At 47.5% G+C, this 17,725-nt stretch overlaps 1 protein-coding gene across 1 annotated transcript in view; it reads left to right on the plus strand.

Moving 5' to 3' along the window:
* GRIK4 (glutamate ionotropic receptor kainate type subunit 4) overlaps positions 1-17,725 on the plus strand; it is a 433,443-nt gene that overhangs the window by 361,736 nt on the left and 53,982 nt on the right. Inside the window, 2 exon segments of the mRNA XM_056860247.1 lie at positions 14,029-14,136; positions 16,261-16,464. Of these exon segments, the coding sequence (XP_056716225.1) occupies positions 14,029-14,136; positions 16,261-16,464 (312 nt within the window).

Below are 17,725 nucleotides of genomic sequence, written 5' to 3' on the forward strand. Positions count from 1 at the left end.
ACCTCTGCAGGAATCTCCTGGCTGTCTGCTTGCATCACTCCATTTTGCTGGGTTAGGGAGAATCACAGACTGCCATTCCTGGGCAACCTTAACTGTGGTACTGTGCATGTTGGTTGCACATGACCTGCTGGTGTTTGGAAAACTCCTGTGCATCTGAATTGTCTTCCTGTCCTTCTTTCCACTGGCCAGAACTCAGTGGTGATGCCTGAACTGAACATGTGCCTGGTATTTCCATGGTTGGCTGTCAGCTGAAGTTGGACCATCTCTAGGAGCAGTCCCTGAGAATTCTTTCCATCTGTCTTTTGCCGGCTCTGTTTGGTAAAACACATCAGTATTATTGGTTCTCGTAGGTTATCCGGGCTGTGTAACCGTGGTCTTGGTTACACAGCCCGGATAACCTACGAGAACCAATGAACTCTGACTGTGAAAGCCTTCGACAATACATCAGTATTATTCCCATTTTACAGAGGAGACTCAATGGATCCTCTAGGCCAAAGCTCCTCTAAACATTCCTGATATATGCCTCTCCAACCTTAATTTGAAAAGACAACTTCCTTGGTCCATTTACAACTGCCAGCATGGAGTAGTGGTTAAGAGTGGTGGACTCTAATCTGGAGAACCAGGTTTGATTCCCACTCCTACACATGAAGCTCCTGGGTGACCTTGGGCTAGTCACAGTTCTCTCTGAACTCTCTCAGCCCCACCTACCTCACAAGGTGTCTGTTGTGGGGAGAGGAAGGAAAAGTGATTGTAAAGCCAGTTTGAGTCTCCTTAAAGGTATAGAAAATCAAGATATTAAAACCAGCTCTTCTTCTTCACAGCTCAATGCAAATCTGCTTCCTTGAGTTTAAAGGCATGCAAGTGACTTTGTGGTTTGCCTGAGGCTAGCCAATGAACCAACAGCTAAGCAGGGGAGCTGGGCGCTCAAGTCCAACGTCAGCATCTTTCCTATCTACTGGTAGTGGAAAGTGCCATCAAGTCACAGCAAACGTATGGTGACCCCATAGGATTCTCAAGGCAAGAGGTGTTCAGAGGTGGTTTGCCATTGCCTGCCTCTGCATAGCAGCCCTGGACTTCCTTGGTGGCCTCCCATCCAAGCACTAACCAGGGCTGACCCTGCTTAGCTTCTGAGATCTGACAAGAGTGGGCCAGCCAGGTCAGGGCTCTTATCCACTAGTAGCCCACAAATGGCTCTCATGAACAGTCTGAACAGAGAACCAAAACCAAAGAATAACAGAGGAACAGGAATGGGCCTAACTCATGTCAAGAGCCTGACTGAACAGAATCAAGTATGACCCATGGCAAGACTCTCACAGGTGGGGATATAAAATTTCAGTACCCTGCCACAACAGTGCTCTCTATATACCAAAATAGAACATCTATGCTGAAACTCTCAATAGTACAAAACAAAACAGCACGATGGCATCAACGACTAAGTATCTGAGAATCAATAAACATATTATAACTCATACACTCAAATTGCAGAATTTAATAACCTAAATAGAAGACAGTCCACACTCTAAATATTCTGAGCTCCAAGGATCATGAGTATGTATCGAAACAAAGCTGGAGCAGCTGAAACCTGCCCAAATCCGAGGTTGTAGATGCTGTTGTAGCTTGCTCAGGAGGAATTAATGGTTGTGAACTGCCCAGAAGTACAAGAACGAAAACTCCGGATGTATTATTCCTCATTTCGAACCATTGCTTCCTCAGCCTGCATTCAAGACTGATGTGCAGTTTCAAAGTAGATAGACCACAGAGGGTTCAATTAGACACTCTCAAATGACGCGTACAATGCTCTCTGCGTATGAAAAACTAGCTCGTCAAGGAGAAAGATTCAGTGCTAAGCCATCTGCCTGACACTATTTTTGTGTGTGTACAGGGACCTCCCCCCATGGGATAGTATTCAAACTGGCAATTCCCACCTTCAGTTTGGGAGTTCCAGCCCAGCAAATAACTTTTAAAAACTTCATTTTGCCAAGTGGCCTGACAGCCGTTAAAAATGAAAAGCAGTGAACAGAAGGACATTGTCTTATTTTTTTTAAAAAATAGCTCTTATTTATTTTGTAAAAAGGTAAAGGTAGTCCCCTGTGCAAGCACCAGGTCATTACTGTCCCATTGGGTGACGTCACATCCCGATGTTTCCTAGGCAGACTATATTTGGGGAGGGGCCGTGGCTCGGTGGTAGAGCATCCGCTTGGCATGCAGAAGGTCCCAGGTTCAATCCCTGGTATCTCCAGTTAAGGGACTAGGCAAGTAGGTGATGTGAAAGACCTCTGCCTGAGACCCTGGAGAGCCGCTGCCGGTCTTAGTAGACAATACTGACTTTGAGGGACCATGGGTCTGATTCAGTATGAGGCAGCTTCCTGTGTTCATGTGTTTACGGGGTGGTTTGTTTGCCATTGCCTTCCCCAGTCATCTACACTTTACACCCAGCAAGCCGGGTATTCATTTCACTGACCTCGGAAGGATGGAAGGCTGAGTCAACCTTGAGCCGGCTACCTGAAACCAACTTCGGTGGGATCAAACGCAGCTTACCACTCTGTGCCACGGGGCACCATTTTTCAAGCGGGCTCTCGCCCCTCTCTCCATCAACAATGTCCTTCTGTTTTTCAAATGTATTTATTTTGTAGATGCATTTAAAAAACAGAAGGACACTGTCAATGGAGAGAGGGGCGAGAGACCACTTGAAAAATGGTGTCGAGTTTGGGACGTTGCTTATGCCGGTGACTCTTCAAGGACATGCAAAGGAATATCTGTGGATTCCGCTGGAGTCCGAGAGCTTTCCTCTCCCTTCCGCTGAGCCAAAGCCTTAATCCACAGGCCTCAGCGTTGCTGATTATTCTTCCATTTTCTCCTTGATGGTCAGCCCTGAGAGAAATCTCAATAATATTCTTTTTAAAAAGATATAATTAAGAACTGTTTGGCTAAACCCTCCGCAGGAGGATACGGTCTCTGCCTCCCAGAGACAGGCCGTTCCCCCGTGGGGTGAATTAGGCTGGCTGCTGTTGAGGATTGTTAGTGATGCGTTGGCTACTTTTGAAGGCCCAAGCAGACTCTGCTTGCCCCGGACTATCTCTTTCCCCGCCTTTCCGCGAGTCACCAGGGCTTTCCACTCATCAGCCTTGATGGCAAATGCAGTGAATCTTGAAGCGGGGCCAGATCTCAGCTGGCAAGCAAATTAGCAGCGCTTAAAGCTTTTCATCCCCTTCCTTGGTGCTCTTGGCCAGAGGAGCCTGTGGTGTTAAGTGATTTAATATTTAATATATTTATACGCCAGATCTCAACATGGCTCCTTATTTAGCCTGAGCTAGCAGAGCATCTTTGGGAGGAGATTTCTCTGGTGGTCAGGAAAGCGCGCTGTCTTCACAGCAAGGTGCAAACTCATTAGCTTGAAGATGCCTGCCACAGCTGCTGGCGAAACGTCAGGAAAGAAAATACCAAGGCCACGGTCACACAGCCCGGATAACCTACAAGAACCAATCATTAGCTTGACTCTGCTTGGAAAAGGTCCAGGCTGGCAAATTCTGTTCTGAGCCTCTGCTGTGGAAAAGAGATTTTATAGCAGAACCAGGACTTACCTGTTGAGCTACAGGCACCTTGACTGGGATGACCTGGGGAGGGGGTAAACTAAGGACCTTGTCCCCTTTTGCATTTGAGCACCCAAAAGAGCAAGGTTCCCTACAATATCATCCATGGAGTGATGAATGGCTTGACTGCAAATATTCATTTCATTCATTCACTCACTCACTCACTCATTCATTCATTAGTTTTATACCCTGCCCTCTCTCCCCCGCTGAAGCCGGGCTCAGGGCAGCTCCAAGAGAATGAAAGCCCACCTCAGAAGAACACATCCACCTAAGAGCCCCCTTATTTCCAAAATGGGTTTGCAGTTCCCTGCCGAAACCTTAAAGGTGTCCAGGTATACTCTCTCATATGTTTATTCAAACAGTTTGAAGACTGGGCTTTACATTAGCAAAGAACTGAGCAAAATGTTTAAGTGTTTATTGTTCATATTACTTGTATAATTTCAGGGGGGGAAACCCCTCCCCTGGCTTACCCCCTGAAGCTTTCGAACATGCCAGATTTCAGTGCCCCTCATCCCCCAAACAATGAACTTCTGGTGTCCTTTGCTGGTTCCACGCCAGGTTTTCTGCAGTCACATCTGTATTTATATTTTTGCACAAGATGCTAATCCCTTCTCTTTGGACTGATAAGGCACTGCTGGCCCGATTGCCTCCCATATCTTGTGCCAAACTAGTTCTCCTTTTTTGCGTTAGCAATGACAAGGATCTTCAGAAGCGAATGATAATTGCTTTTTTTCCCCTCCTCCCGGAGAAGGAGAAAGGAGCCAGCATGATAAATGTGCCACGAGCCCAAAGTAAATTTACCTTCATTTCAGGCAGAACAGCCGTACTGTTGCGAGTCATCCCATGCATGCATATGCAAGGCTGCCTGTCTGCTCAGCGCCTCGCTGCTTGCCGGCTTGTAAGATGGTGCTTCTGTGACTGGAGGGCAGGGTGGACTTAGCTTGCTATCTCTCCACGGGCTCCACTGGAGCTCTGGGGTTCAGACTCACAAGTGGCTTCATGTAGGACTGCCTGCTCCCTTATGAACCCGCCTAAACACTACAGTCCTCTTTGCCCATTTATGCAGGGCTGTTTCCCCGTGGTCACCCCCGCTGACTGCTCCAGTGCTTCACTTTAATTATGCACGCCTTTCCCGACCATCAGAGGTTGCCTTGCTCTCCCCATGCGTTTCCGTGTGTTTTGCCCGTGTTTTCCAGTTGCTGTTTAAGCAGCCATTTTCTCCAGGTGAACTAGGGCTGCCAAACTCCAGGTGGTGCCTGGAGATCGCCTGCTATTACAACTGATCTCCAGGAGACAGAGATCAGTTTCCCCTGGAGAAAATGGCTGCTTTGGCAATAGGACCCTTTGGCATTGAAGTCCCTCCCCTCTCGAAACCCTGCCTTCCTCATGCTCCGCCCCCAAAATCTCCAGGTATTTCCCAACCCAGAGCTGGCAACCCTACTGATACACCACACTGGCTTTCTTTCTCCTTTCCTCCATGAAGCTCATGAGGTTCCCAGGTGGTCTCCCTTCCACTTAGCCTCAGCAAAGATCCTGCATCCTTTGTCTTCAGACCAGTACTGATGGTGTCAGAGGCTGCTTCATTCAGCAGCAGCAGCAACCTATTGGAATGTGCCCTAGCCCTGCCCGTGAGGTAGGGTTGCCAGGTCCCTCTTTGCCATTGGCGGGAGGTTTTGGGGCGGAGCCTGAGGGGGTGGGGTTTGCGGAGGGGAGGGACTTCAATGCCATAGAGCCCAATTGCCAAAGCGGCCAGTTTCTCCAGGTGACTTGATCTCTACCGGCTGGAGGTCAGTTGTAATAGCAGGAGATCTCCAGCTACTACCTGGAGGTTAGTACAGGAGCGAAGCTGATTTAAACAAAGTGCAAAAATACTTTATAACCTACCACATATACGACAACATGTGACAAGTAATACACCAACCCTACAAAAAACCATATATATACAATGTACAAAAGTAGTTTGTCAAAGTTGTCTCAATAATGAGTCCATAATCTTCTCAATGAAGGCAGATGTCATGTAGTAAGATAGAGGCCATCAGTTTATGGAGGATACGGCCGTTCCAAATTCTTAGCTTATCAAGCAATTCTTCTTCAGTCCTTCATTCAATATCCTGCATATCTTTCTTTATCATAATGTAGGTTACTTCAATTGTCCCTCAGGGGATACAGAGCAAAATCACGTACCACTCCGGGTAAGGATGCTACACTTTACACTATCTTACTACGTGACATCTGCCTTCATTGAGAAGATTATGTACTCATTATTGAGACAACTTTGACAAACTACTTTTGTACATTGTGTATATATGGTTTTTTTGTAGGGTTGGTGTATTACTTGTCACATGTTGTTGTATATGTGGTAGCTTATAAAGTATTTTTGCACTTTGTTTAAATCAGCTTCGCTCCTGTACTAATTTCTAAATCCGTTGATACTTGTACAGTGGTGTCCATTTCGTTCTCCCACTACCTGGAGGTTGGCAACCCTACTGTGAGGTCTGTCCTAGCCTGTTTTCCCCAGGTGGCCTGCAGCAGACTTTCCAGTGGCTCAGTCACATCCATGCTTTCCAGGAAGAGTGAGCAGGACTCACATTTGGCGTTCCAGAGATGGAAGGAGAAGCTAGCTTGCAAAAAGACTTCCTCAGACGCCTTTGCTTAGCACAAAAAAGGGAAAGAGTGTGTGTGAGAGAGAGAAATTATTTATTGCATTATCTTGAGAGCCACTAAGTGTTTTTTTTAGAAAGTGGGTGGGGCCAGGTGGCACTCCTGCCCAGAAGGGCTTTAATTTGCTAATGAATATCTGATTGGCTATGCAGATTAAAAGAACATTGTTTCAGTGGCAGCTGCCACCACAGTGTTTGTTTTATTTTCTCTTTCCCAGTGTATTTTTAATTACCTGTCTTCTCCCCTGTGTGTGTGGATCAACCTCCAGTGGCAGTCATTGAGTGGTTGCTCTGTCTCCTGTGACAGCCATTTGGTGGTTGCGCCCACCACCCTGTGCCAGAATTGCAAAGATGCTCATGGGCTCAAAAAAGTTGGGGACTTCTGGGCTAGACAAATTCATGGTGTTGCCATGATGGCCGAGTGGAACCTCCCAACAATAGTTGCTGGGGAGAAACAGCAAGGCAAAGGCTATTGCCTTCCTGTTTTGTTGGTAGGGAGTGTAGAGCCTTCTGGCTGGCCACTGAGGGGTACAGGATGGTGGACTTAGTGGTCCTTCTGCCTGAACCTGCAAGGCTGCTCAGATGCTCTTAAGCTGGAGAAGGCTGAAAGGAACAGGAATCACGCATGCAAAGGAGAATCTGCTGTCTGCTTTGAATCAGTATTTTCCATTGAGGTAGTCCTTAGTAGTTAGTTTTTTTTCAGAGTTGGTAGGAGAAAGAACCAGGCAGAGAGAAGGGGCGAGAAAAGACTGGCGCGAGAGAGCTGGCCGCTCTTCCTGCCTTTGGTGTGTGATTTTGGTGCCTCCCTGCTTTCTCTGCCTGTTGGCAGGGGGGCCTTCAGAAATCTCAGCGGGCAGAGATGTTATCTGGTGAGCCCAATCAGTATACACTTTTATGCCCACGACCTAGTAGAGAAGATCTGGTCCCTTTGTTTTTCTCGACTGTGCCCAACTTCCAAATCAGAGGACTGTGGGAGTCAATTAGTATCATTGCCGTGCCATCGAGAGGGTCAGCTTTGAGCCAACGTAGCACAGTATGGTGGGATGACCTTGACATGTTGATGTATTTAGCCTCGACACCAGCGTGCTCCAAAGGGTCACATCAGCTCTTGTGACACAGGCGGCAGCCAATTACTTTCAGCGTAACTGGCAGGGGAGGAAGAAATTGCAAACTTAGAGCATTGTCAAAATTAAACTTAATCGGTTGCTAAATGGCTGGTTAGGAGACCTGGAAGATCTGGGGGAGAGGGAAAGGCATTAGAATAAAGTGTTTCTGTGGTCTGGTAATCACAGTGGAATAGAAGAGTCATGTAGGATCATGGTCAAGAACATCAGTCGGCTGCCAAAGTCTCTGGTTTCAAATTCAGCTTGGCTGTAAACTCTTCAGGTAGAAGAAGAAGTAGAAAAGTTGGTTTTTATATGCCAATTTTCTCTACCTTTTAAGGAGTCTCAAACCAGCTTACAATTGCTTTCCCTTCTTCTCCCCACAACAGACACCTTGTGAGGTAGGTGGGGCTGAGACAGTTAGGAAAGAACTGTGACTAGCCCAAGATCACCCAGCAGGCTTAATGTGTAGGAGTGGGGAAACCAACCCGGTTCACCAGATTAGAGTCCGCCACTCATGTTCCCTTATCAACTCCCCCTCACCCAGATATTTCCCTAGGTTAGGGTTGCCAGCCTCCAGGTGGTGGCTGGAGATCTCCTGCTATTACTACTGATCTCCAGCCGATAGAGATCAGTTCCCCTGGAGAAAATGGCCGCTTTGGCAATTGGACTCTATGGCATTGAAGTCCCTCCCCTCCCCAAACCCTGCCTTCCTCAGGCTCTGCCCCCAAAACCTCCCACCGGTAGCAAAGAGTTATTGGGGTTGGGATCTTAATACTGCAACCCCTTTCATTCTGCCACCATGTAGATCACTGGTTCCCAACCGGGGGTCCATGGACCCCCAGGGGTCCGCGAGAACTAAATTAAGGTCCACAAAACAAAGTTATAAACCCATAATAAATTAATATTTTCAATTAAAAGTTCTCTATTATAAAAAAAACATTCAAATATTATTCTAAGTTTAATGTTTAACTAACAGATATGATTAAAGTTTATTTTCAAATTCTCTGAATTTTTATTTTGAACCTTGGGGTCCCTGCACCGCACCAAAAAGTCCTAGTGGTCCCTGGTCAAAAAAAGGTTGGGAACCACTGATGTAGATAAATATATAGGCTGAAGCCTGACTGATCTGTATGTGCGTGGTTCTCTTCTCTGAGACAATTCGCTCTCAGTCAGCAGGGGTGAACAAAAGGGAGTTAACTTCTGTTTAAAACTTTGAACAACATTGGTGATGTATGTACAAGGATACAACCTTGAGCTCTTGAGCTCTAAAGCTCCTCATCCTTCCAATCCTCCCAGTTACAATCCTCCCCCTCAGTTTCCAGCTCGACCTCCTTCACTCCCGGACTCAATCTCCTAACTGCTGTCAGCTGCCCATCAAACTTCCGTCTGCTCTCATAGGTTGCTCTCTGAGAGAGACAGAACAGGACCTGTCCGTCGCAGTCTGCTACAAATCCGATCCCAGCTACCGAGGTAGCAAGCGAGCAAATGAATTTATTTGTATAGTCATAGGCCATTGCAAAGTATCCTAAAATATTTACAAAATTCTAAAAACACTGATTAAAAATTTGTTACAGGATAAAATCAAAAGCATTTCCATCTGGACATTAGGAAGAATTTTCTAACAGAGCAGTTCCTCAGTGGAACAGGCTTCCTCGGGAGGGGGTGAGCTCTCCTTCCCTGGAGATTTTTAAGCAGAGGCTAGATGGCCATCTGTCAGCAATGCTGATTCTATGACCTTAAGCAGATCATGAGAGGGAGGGCATTTTGGCCATATTTTGGGCATGGAGTAGGAGTCACTGGGAATGGGGGGAGGTAGTTGTGAAATTCCTGCATTGTGCAGGGGTGATGACCCTCGTGGTCCCTTCCAACTCTGATTCTTTGATTCTAAAATGTAAGACAATAGTTATCACGCTATCAGAAATCTGTTATCACACAATAAAATAAAGAATCCATTAAAACTAAAAGTGCTCTCATTTGGGATACCTAGACAAATTCCTTCTTTGCGGCCTTCAGGGCTCTTACCTTCTTAGCAGCTAGGGCAAATTGAGAAATTCTATGAGACACGTGTGCATCAAAGTCTGATAGTAAAAAATAATAATCAGTTTTTCAGATTCAGAACAGAAGTTTACTCCTTTGAATATCCCATCCAGAAATTTAACTCTGGGCTCCCTATATATCGGGCATAAAAAGACATAATGAAATACGTCCTCCAGAGAGGGGATTCCACAGATACATATACGTTGTTCCTTTGGCGTTTGACTATACCGACCTAACAGGAAGGTGGCAAGCAACCTTTAAAACCTTTGGAGAATAAACAGGTTTTGACCTGGTGCTAATACAAAAGGACTTCACTGATTTGTCCAGACCCAGAACCACCCACTGAGATTTGGGGCTGCATTGGAATTTGAACCCATTTCTCAGTCCATTATACCATACAGGGATCATTCATATGAGTCATACCATACATAATAAAGGAGGGCCAGGATCAAATCTCCTGATAAAGCAGCTGCAGAGAGTTGGATTGGATTGGGACCGTGGTACGGCCCTTTCCTGCTGTGTCATTTTCTCCTTTAAAAACAGCCCCCAGGCTGACATTAGCAGCAGCAGAGAAAGACGATTACTCCAACATGAAAACAAAATCTGTGCCATTCCTTCTGGAGGTACCCTGCGGGTTCCTGTCTTTTTTTCCCCTCCAGCCATTAGTAACAACTTGAAGGGAGTGTGGTTCTGGTGGGGGAAAGAGTTACACATGCATACACACCGTCCTCCAGCAGCACAGCATCTGTACCATTCATTCTCTCCTTGCCACCTTAAAAAAGTTAGGAGATCCAGTCATGGGTCTTTTGCATCAGCCACAATTTGCCCCTTAGGATAAGGTCCGGCAGCTGCAGTTGGAGAGGAATACCTTTCAACTTTATCTGAAAACTTTGCGCTCGCGTGGCAAACACCAATCTAGCCACGCCAGACCACACTTCTATTACATGCTCACTTAAACTAGTTTAAATTCCACTTAAACTGATTAGCGCATTAAACTGAAGTGGGCTTTCAAGTGGCTAAAGAGCATTTGCGCTGGGAAACTTGCACCAGCCGAAGTAAATTGATTTGAGTTGCCTGCCCGATTCATGTTGTCTGCTGCCGAGATAGGCTGGGGCCAAGAATGAGAAACACGGCCGGCTGGCTCTCTTTGGTCTTTGCTTGGTCCCGAAAGCGCTTGTGAGTCTGGGATGGGCCGTCTATCTCCACTTGCCAGAGGATACCAGCCTTTCCCCATCGCACAAGGCGTTCATGAGGCTCTGTGAGTTAACCTGCGTGAAGTACTACTCATAAGACAAGTACGTTGGTACAAGTGTTGTTTTTTTAATTAGCAGCCCTGGAGACTTGGTTTTTCCTTATGTTATCTCCTATGCAGCAGCAGTGATAAGAGGAGATGGTAAAAAATCTAGGGAAGACAAGATCCAAAGTTAGGGTTGCCATCCTCCAGGTGGTGGCTGGAGATCTTCTGCTATTAGAACTAATCTCCAGCTGACAGAGATCAGTTCACCTGGAGAAAATGGCCGCTTTGGAAGGTGAACTCTATGGCATTATACCCCACTGTAGTCCCTCCCCAAACCCTGCCCTCCTCAGGCTCCACCCCCAAAATCTCAAGGTATTTCCCAACCCAGAGTTGGCAACTCTATCCAAAGTGCTAGATGTCACAATCCTGCCCTGGGTCTGTGTGTTCTCACATGCATGTTTGCTTCCATGCAAAATCGTGTTTTCTCTTTGTTGCCTCCACCCCAAGATTGTAAAACCCAACCTCTCAAGTAGCCAGCCCCTCGGGGGTACCCTGGTAAGGCTGCCTCTGACCAAGTACAAAGGGCAGAGCATCCAAATGCTTTAGCTCCCCTGGCCTGTGTGTGCATGTCCTTAGCATGTAAAAGCGGTCTTCAGCATGTGGGTAGGATATGAGACACAGTCTGCTTTCTTAAACAGAAAAGAAGCTTTATTACTAAAGATTAAACTAGAACACATGCATGGGAAATAGCTATCGTAGTTAGGAGATACAGATCTAAGGAAATGAAACAAAACACAAGCCTAGCTAAGTTACATTACAAATCAGTTGCCTTTGATGGAGCAAACACATCCCAGCCTCCCCAATGCCCCCTTGACAGAGGAGGATGGGTCCCACCAGTTACAGCATCAAGGCAAAGTGTTTGGATGACAAGAATTATCAGGGACCTGGAGACCAAGCCCTACGAGGAAAGGCTGAGGGACTTGGGAATGTTCAGTCTGGAGGAGAGGAGGTTAAGGGGGGACATGGTTGCTGTCTCTGGCCATTTGTGCAAGGCTGGTTCCCCACAGTCAGCCCCACTGACTGCTCCGATGCTTCGTTTTGATTATCATGCATTTCCTGACCGCCAGAGATCGCCTTGCTCTTCCCACTCGTTTCTGCACGTTTTGCCCATGTTTCCCAGATTCTCACTAAAACAGCATCTGGAAAACACAGGTGAAATGTGTGGAAACACGCAGGGAGAGCAAGGCGACCTCTGACAGTCAGGAAAGGCATGCATAATCAAAATGAGGCACCGAATTAGAGAAGGGTAGGGAGCTGTTCCTGATGGCAGCAGAGGATAGGACCCAATAATGGGTTTAAATTACAGGCAGAAAAATACAAGCTGGACATTAGGGAAATTTTTTTACAGTGAGAGTAGTTCAGCAGTGGGATCAGCTACCTGGGGAGGTGGTGAGCTCCCCCTCTTTGGCAGTCTTCAAGTAGCGGCTGGACAAACACTTGTCAGGGATGCTCTGCGCTGATCCTGCATTGAGCAGGGGGTTGGACTAGATGGCCTGTATGGCCCCTTCCAACTCTATGAATCTATGGTTCTATAAACCCAGGACAAAGGAAGATGCCACCTTTTAAAACTCCTGCCTTCTTCTTCTTGTTCCTCCTCCTTCTCCAGTACAGTTGTCTGGAATCAAGCAGTGTGTCTAGAGAACAGATTGCTATCTGGTGTCTTTCTGTATTATGAAAATATCCCCAAAATACAGCTGATATGTGCTGCTTTATTTTATGTATTTATTGTCTCCAAATATAAAACAATAAAGAATAAACATTCCCTATCATTATCCAAAGGGTCTTCCTTTTCTCTGGCATCTGGAGTGTTAAGGTGCTGGCTGCCGATGGTTGAAGTCCTTTGAGTGTGGAGGCTGGAGTCTTCAATGAGTTTTGCTGGCAACCATCCATCTCAGATGTGTAGCTTGCCTGTGGATGCCCACAAGGATGAAATGTCCTCTCTGCCATCTGCTGCAAAAGCCAGGGCCACTGGCATGGGGACATGCCCAAGTCAGTTTGTTTCACTTTTGTTTGTTTAGGAGCCTACACTGACGTTGAAACTTGTCAGATCGACCAGGGGTTGTCAGCTTTCAAAGGAGGGAGGATCCATCTTAAACAAAACATCACCACCAAAATTGTGAGAGCTGGAAATTCATACCTCCTCCCTTGGCCTTGTGATATTTAGAATCATAGAGTGGGAAGGGGCCATACAGGCCATCTAGTCCAACCCCCTGCTCAATGCAGGATCAGCCTAGATCATCCCTGACAAGTGCTTGTCCAACCTCTGCTTGAAGACTGCCAGTGAAGGGGAGCTCACCACCTCCCTAGGCAGCCGATTCCACTGTCGAACAACTCTTACCTTAAAAAATATTTTCCTAATGTCCAGCTGGTACATTTCTGCCCTCAATTTAAACCCATTATTACGAGTCCTATCCTCTGCTGCCAACAGGAACAGCTCCCTGCCCGCCTCAAAGTGACAGCCCATCAAATACTTAAAGAGAGCAATCATGTCCCCCCCCCCACCTCCTCTTCTCCAGACTAAACTTTCCCCACTCCCTCAGCCTTTCCTCGCAGGGCTTGGTCTCCAGGCCCCTGATCATCCTCGTCGCTCTCCTCTGCCCTCGCTCCATTCTGTCCACATCTTTTTTGAAGTGAGGGAAAAACTAGACCCTTCTGTGGTGTCAGGAAGGATTTATGGCTCCATTCCATTTCCACTGGAGAGTGTAAATTGCCTGTAATAAATATAACATGGGAGCTCAGATAGGGAGGATTAGACTCCTTGTAGAATTGCTGGGGTTGATTAGCCTGAATGGTGTCTTTTGGAAGGGGTTAATTAATCTCCAGGCAGCGGCACTAGAGGGTGGGGGATTGGGGGCAAGTAGTGGCTGAACAGGACTGCACAGAGTGTGCTTCAAAGCGAAGATGGAAAGGGAACAGCGGGGGCATTAAAGATATGCTTGTGCCCATGCAGAGAAACTCTCAGGGGAAACCCAGATAGGACAGCGGTGGTCTCCAGTCTGTAGGCCTTTCCCTCCAAGGCTGTCTATATCCTGCCCACGAAAGCATTCAGCATTGGCTCTCTTCCCTCCATTCATCCCTTGGAATCAGGCCCACAACTGGAGCAGCTTTTCATGTGCTGAGACGGTTGTGTTGGCTGGCTCTGCCAAAGCCGAACGGCAGCCGATATTCCTCTCTCTGACATAATGGTGGTGGGGTGCACCATAAAGCTAATGAAGCATCCCGAGTCGCCTTTTATGGGGCCGGCCCGACGGATGTCAGACAGCACAGCCATATGGCAGGAACAGGCAGTAATTCGCTCGATAAATGTCGTGTCTCTGCTCTTCCCTCTGCCCCTGCAGATCGGTCACTGGCACATCACCAAAGGCCTGACCATGGATGACCAACTCTTCTCTTCTAATGTCTCAGAAAGCCTCTTCAACACCACGCTCATCGTCACCACCATCCTGGTAAGCTCGGGGGGTCATGCTGATCTCTTTTTTTTATGGGGTATCTTGGGGTGGCCTCCAGATATTGATCGTTACCTGCCCTCATCACCCCACTCCAGCCTGTCAGCGGATAGACACTGTTCCTAAAGAACAGGTGACTGAATCACTAGATGGCCATCTGTCAGCAATGCTGATTCTGTGAACTCAGGCAGATCATGAGAGGGAGGGCAGGAAGGGATGAGCCAGAGCTCGGCTCCCGTGGCCCTTTCTTACATGCCCAGGGTAATGCTGATGGCCACTTTGGGGTCAGGAAGCAATTTTCCTCCAGGCCAGATTAGCCAGGGTCTTGAAGGGTGTATTTTTGGGCATCTTCTGGGCATGGAGTAGGGGTCAATGGGGGTGAGGTGTGAGGTAGTTGTGAATTTCCTGCATTGTGCAGGGGGTTGGACTAGATGACCCTTGAGGTACCTTCCAGCTCTATGTTTCTATGATTCTATTTGCACACCAGGGACCAGTCATGATGGTGCACTTAAACTCGTACTGATGAGTTGCATGGAAATGATATTTGTTGAGTTTAGAAGTGAGTGGGAGAGGGATAGACATGGGGACACATTGCTCCTGAAATTCCTCTTCAGGAATCATTTTGGTTATGAAGAAAGCTAGGATACGGAGAAGATGGATCACCTCTTCTGTTTGCTATGACTAAGGTGGCTACAGTGTGAATCATGCAAGGTTTTACATCCTGTCTCCAGAGAGTCTTTGCATCACTAGTCTACTGCTGTGGCCAGATGCTTTCCCCTTTTCATATGCCATTTTTCACCCTCTAGATTTCCTAAGAAATACTTGAGGGTGCATCCGTAATTCTGTCTGGCCATTTTAGGCACATGCTCAAAAGAGACCCTGTGATCTGCCTGGCGCCTTTCCCAATTGGGAGACAATTGGAACACAATGGAAGCAGGTGGCAATCTTGAGGCTTTTGTGAGCCCTGCTATTATCTGGTCAGTAGACCATGTATGGATAGTTGTAAGCCTGCAGAGCACATCTAGGCCCCAGCTGACTTGGCAAAGTTTGTCAGGTCTTTCAGCTGTGGAACCACATCCTCTCCTAGCAAACTACTTGCAGGCAGCAATAATTTCATCACTCGAGGGAGGGGCCATGGCTCAGTGGTAGAGCATCTGCTTGGCATGCAGAAGGCCCCAGGTTCAATCCCTGGCATCTCCAGTTGAAGGGGCTATGCAGGTAGGTGATATGAAAGACCTCTGCCTGAGATCCTGGAGAGCCCCTGCCGGTCTGAGTAGACAATACTGACTTTGATGGACCAAGGATCTGATTCAGTATAAGGCAGCATCATGTGCTCATGTGGGGGTACATTGTCATCAATCAACTTGAGTGCTGAGACCCCAGCCTCTCCTGCCATAGACCAAAGTTTCTTGTCTGAACTGTCAAGGAGAACCCAGCGTTGGTCATCTTGGATACATCAACTGTACCACTCACCTGCTGCCTCCCATGAACCCCAGTGGACCTGTCAAATGAACACATGAAGCTGCCTAATACTGAATCAGACCCTTGGTCCATCAAAGTCAGCATTGTCTACTCAGACCGGCAGCGGCTCCCCAGGGTCTCAGATAGAGGCCTTTCACATCACCTACTTGCCTGGTAACTTTAAGTGGAGATGCTGCGGATTGAACCTGGGACCTTCTGCATATCAAGCAGGTGCTCTACCGCCAAGCCACAGCCCCTCCCCAGCAAAGTAAATCTCACATTAACACATCAAGCTGCCTTATACTGAATCAGACACTCGGTCCATCAAAGCCGGTATTGTCTACTCAGACCAGCAGCTGCTCTCCAGGGTCTCAGGCAGGGGCCTGAAGGTATCTGATGAAGGAAGCTTTGACTTTTGAAAGCTTATATCTTGAAACTCTTGTTGGTCTTTAAGGTTCTGCTGGACTGGCATCTTGTTCAACACAAAAGAGATGAGGGTGTTTTTTTTTGCAGACTCCTTTTCCGGTTCCTTTCCTTTCCCTCCTGGTGATCCCCAGTAAGTCCATCACATCACCAGCCCCTGCTTTCCGATTTGTGCTAAATCTAGTGCTGTTGCAACTTCATGCCTAAGATGAGAATGACAGCTGCCCAGTTTCGATGCAGGAAAACCCTTACTTAATGCTCAAGGGGAACCATCAAGAGCTGGAAGGGAATGACCGCTACGAAGGCTTCTGCGTAGACATGCTGAAAGAGCTGGCCGAGATCCTCCACTTCAACTACAAGATCCATCTGGTGGGCGACGGAGTCTACGGCGTGCCTGAGGCTAATGGCACCTGGACCGGGATGGTTGGGGAGCTGATTGCTCGGGTGAGTAAAGTCTGAAAGTTAGATATGTGCCAGGATCATGTAGTCAACCTTTTACTGCACTTTATCTCTTCAATCAGGATGATCTTCAGGTACTCTGCTTCCCTTGCTAGCATCACCTCTCCGGAGAACAGGGGGTGGAGACTGGCGGTAGAGCCTGAGGAGGGAAGGGTTTGGGGAGAGACCTCAGTGGGATACAATGCTGTAGATTCCACCCTCCAAAGCAGTCATTTTTCCCCCCAGGAAAACTGATCTCTGTCATCTGGAAACCAGCTGTAATTCTGGGAGGTCTCCAGGACCCACACGGAGGGTGGCAACCCTAATGCTTGGCAGCCTGCGTGGGGTAGTGGTTTGGAGTGGTGGACTCTAATCTGGAGAACCGGGTTTGATTCCCCACTCCTACACATGAGCAGCGGACTCTAATCTGGTGAACCGGGTTGGTTTCCCCACTCCTACACATGAAGCCTGCTGGGTGACCTTGGGCTAGTCACAGTTCTCTTAGAACTCTCTCAGTTCCACCTGTCTCACAAGGTGTCTGTTGTGGGGAGGGGAAGGGAGGGCGATTGTAAGCCCGTTTGAGGCTCCTTAAAGGTAGAGAAAATCAGCGTATAAAAACCAACTCTTCTTCTTCAAAGGGGGCCTAATCCATCAGAAGCCCCTTCCCATAAAAGGCTACAGCTGAAGAGCTGGCCAGGCCTTCTGTTGTAGCTGCCTGTTGCTGGAATGTTTGCGGATGCCTTGGGCTGTTGGTATAGATTTTTATAGCTTTGCCAGCAAGAAAGTGAGGAGGGACAGCCACAAAGGAGTGTGTGATGTCTTGGAACAAAAGAGGGAAGAAAGAACCTGCGTTTTAGGTGCGGCACTGAGAACTCTCTGTCAAGTGGTAGCCCTGGGGTTTTGTGGAGATAAGCGTTTTCACCTTGCCTCTTCACGGAAACAAATGCTTCTGCCATCACTTAGGAGGGGTTTGTCTTTGTTACAAAAGGATAGGTGGGAAATAGAGAATTGCAGGTGGGAGGTGGGGGCAGGATGAAGAGAGCTAAACCACAGAGATAGGGTTGCTAACCCTGGGATGCAAAATTCCAGGAGATTTTGGGGTGGAACCTGGGGAGGACAGGGCACAAGCAAGTATGTACAGAGAGAGACCTTCACAGTTTTTGACGATCACCACATCTTGGGGAGCCAGCATGGTGGTGTGGTTAAGAACAGTGGTTTGGAGCAGTAGACTCTGATCTGGAGAACCGGGTTTGATTCTCCACTCCTC

Source organism: Euleptes europaea, chromosome 14 (genome assembly GCF_029931775.1).
Source record: "Euleptes europaea isolate rEulEur1 chromosome 14, rEulEur1.hap1, whole genome shotgun sequence".
NCBI lineage: Eukaryota > Metazoa > Chordata > Lepidosauria > Squamata > Sphaerodactylidae > Euleptes > Euleptes europaea.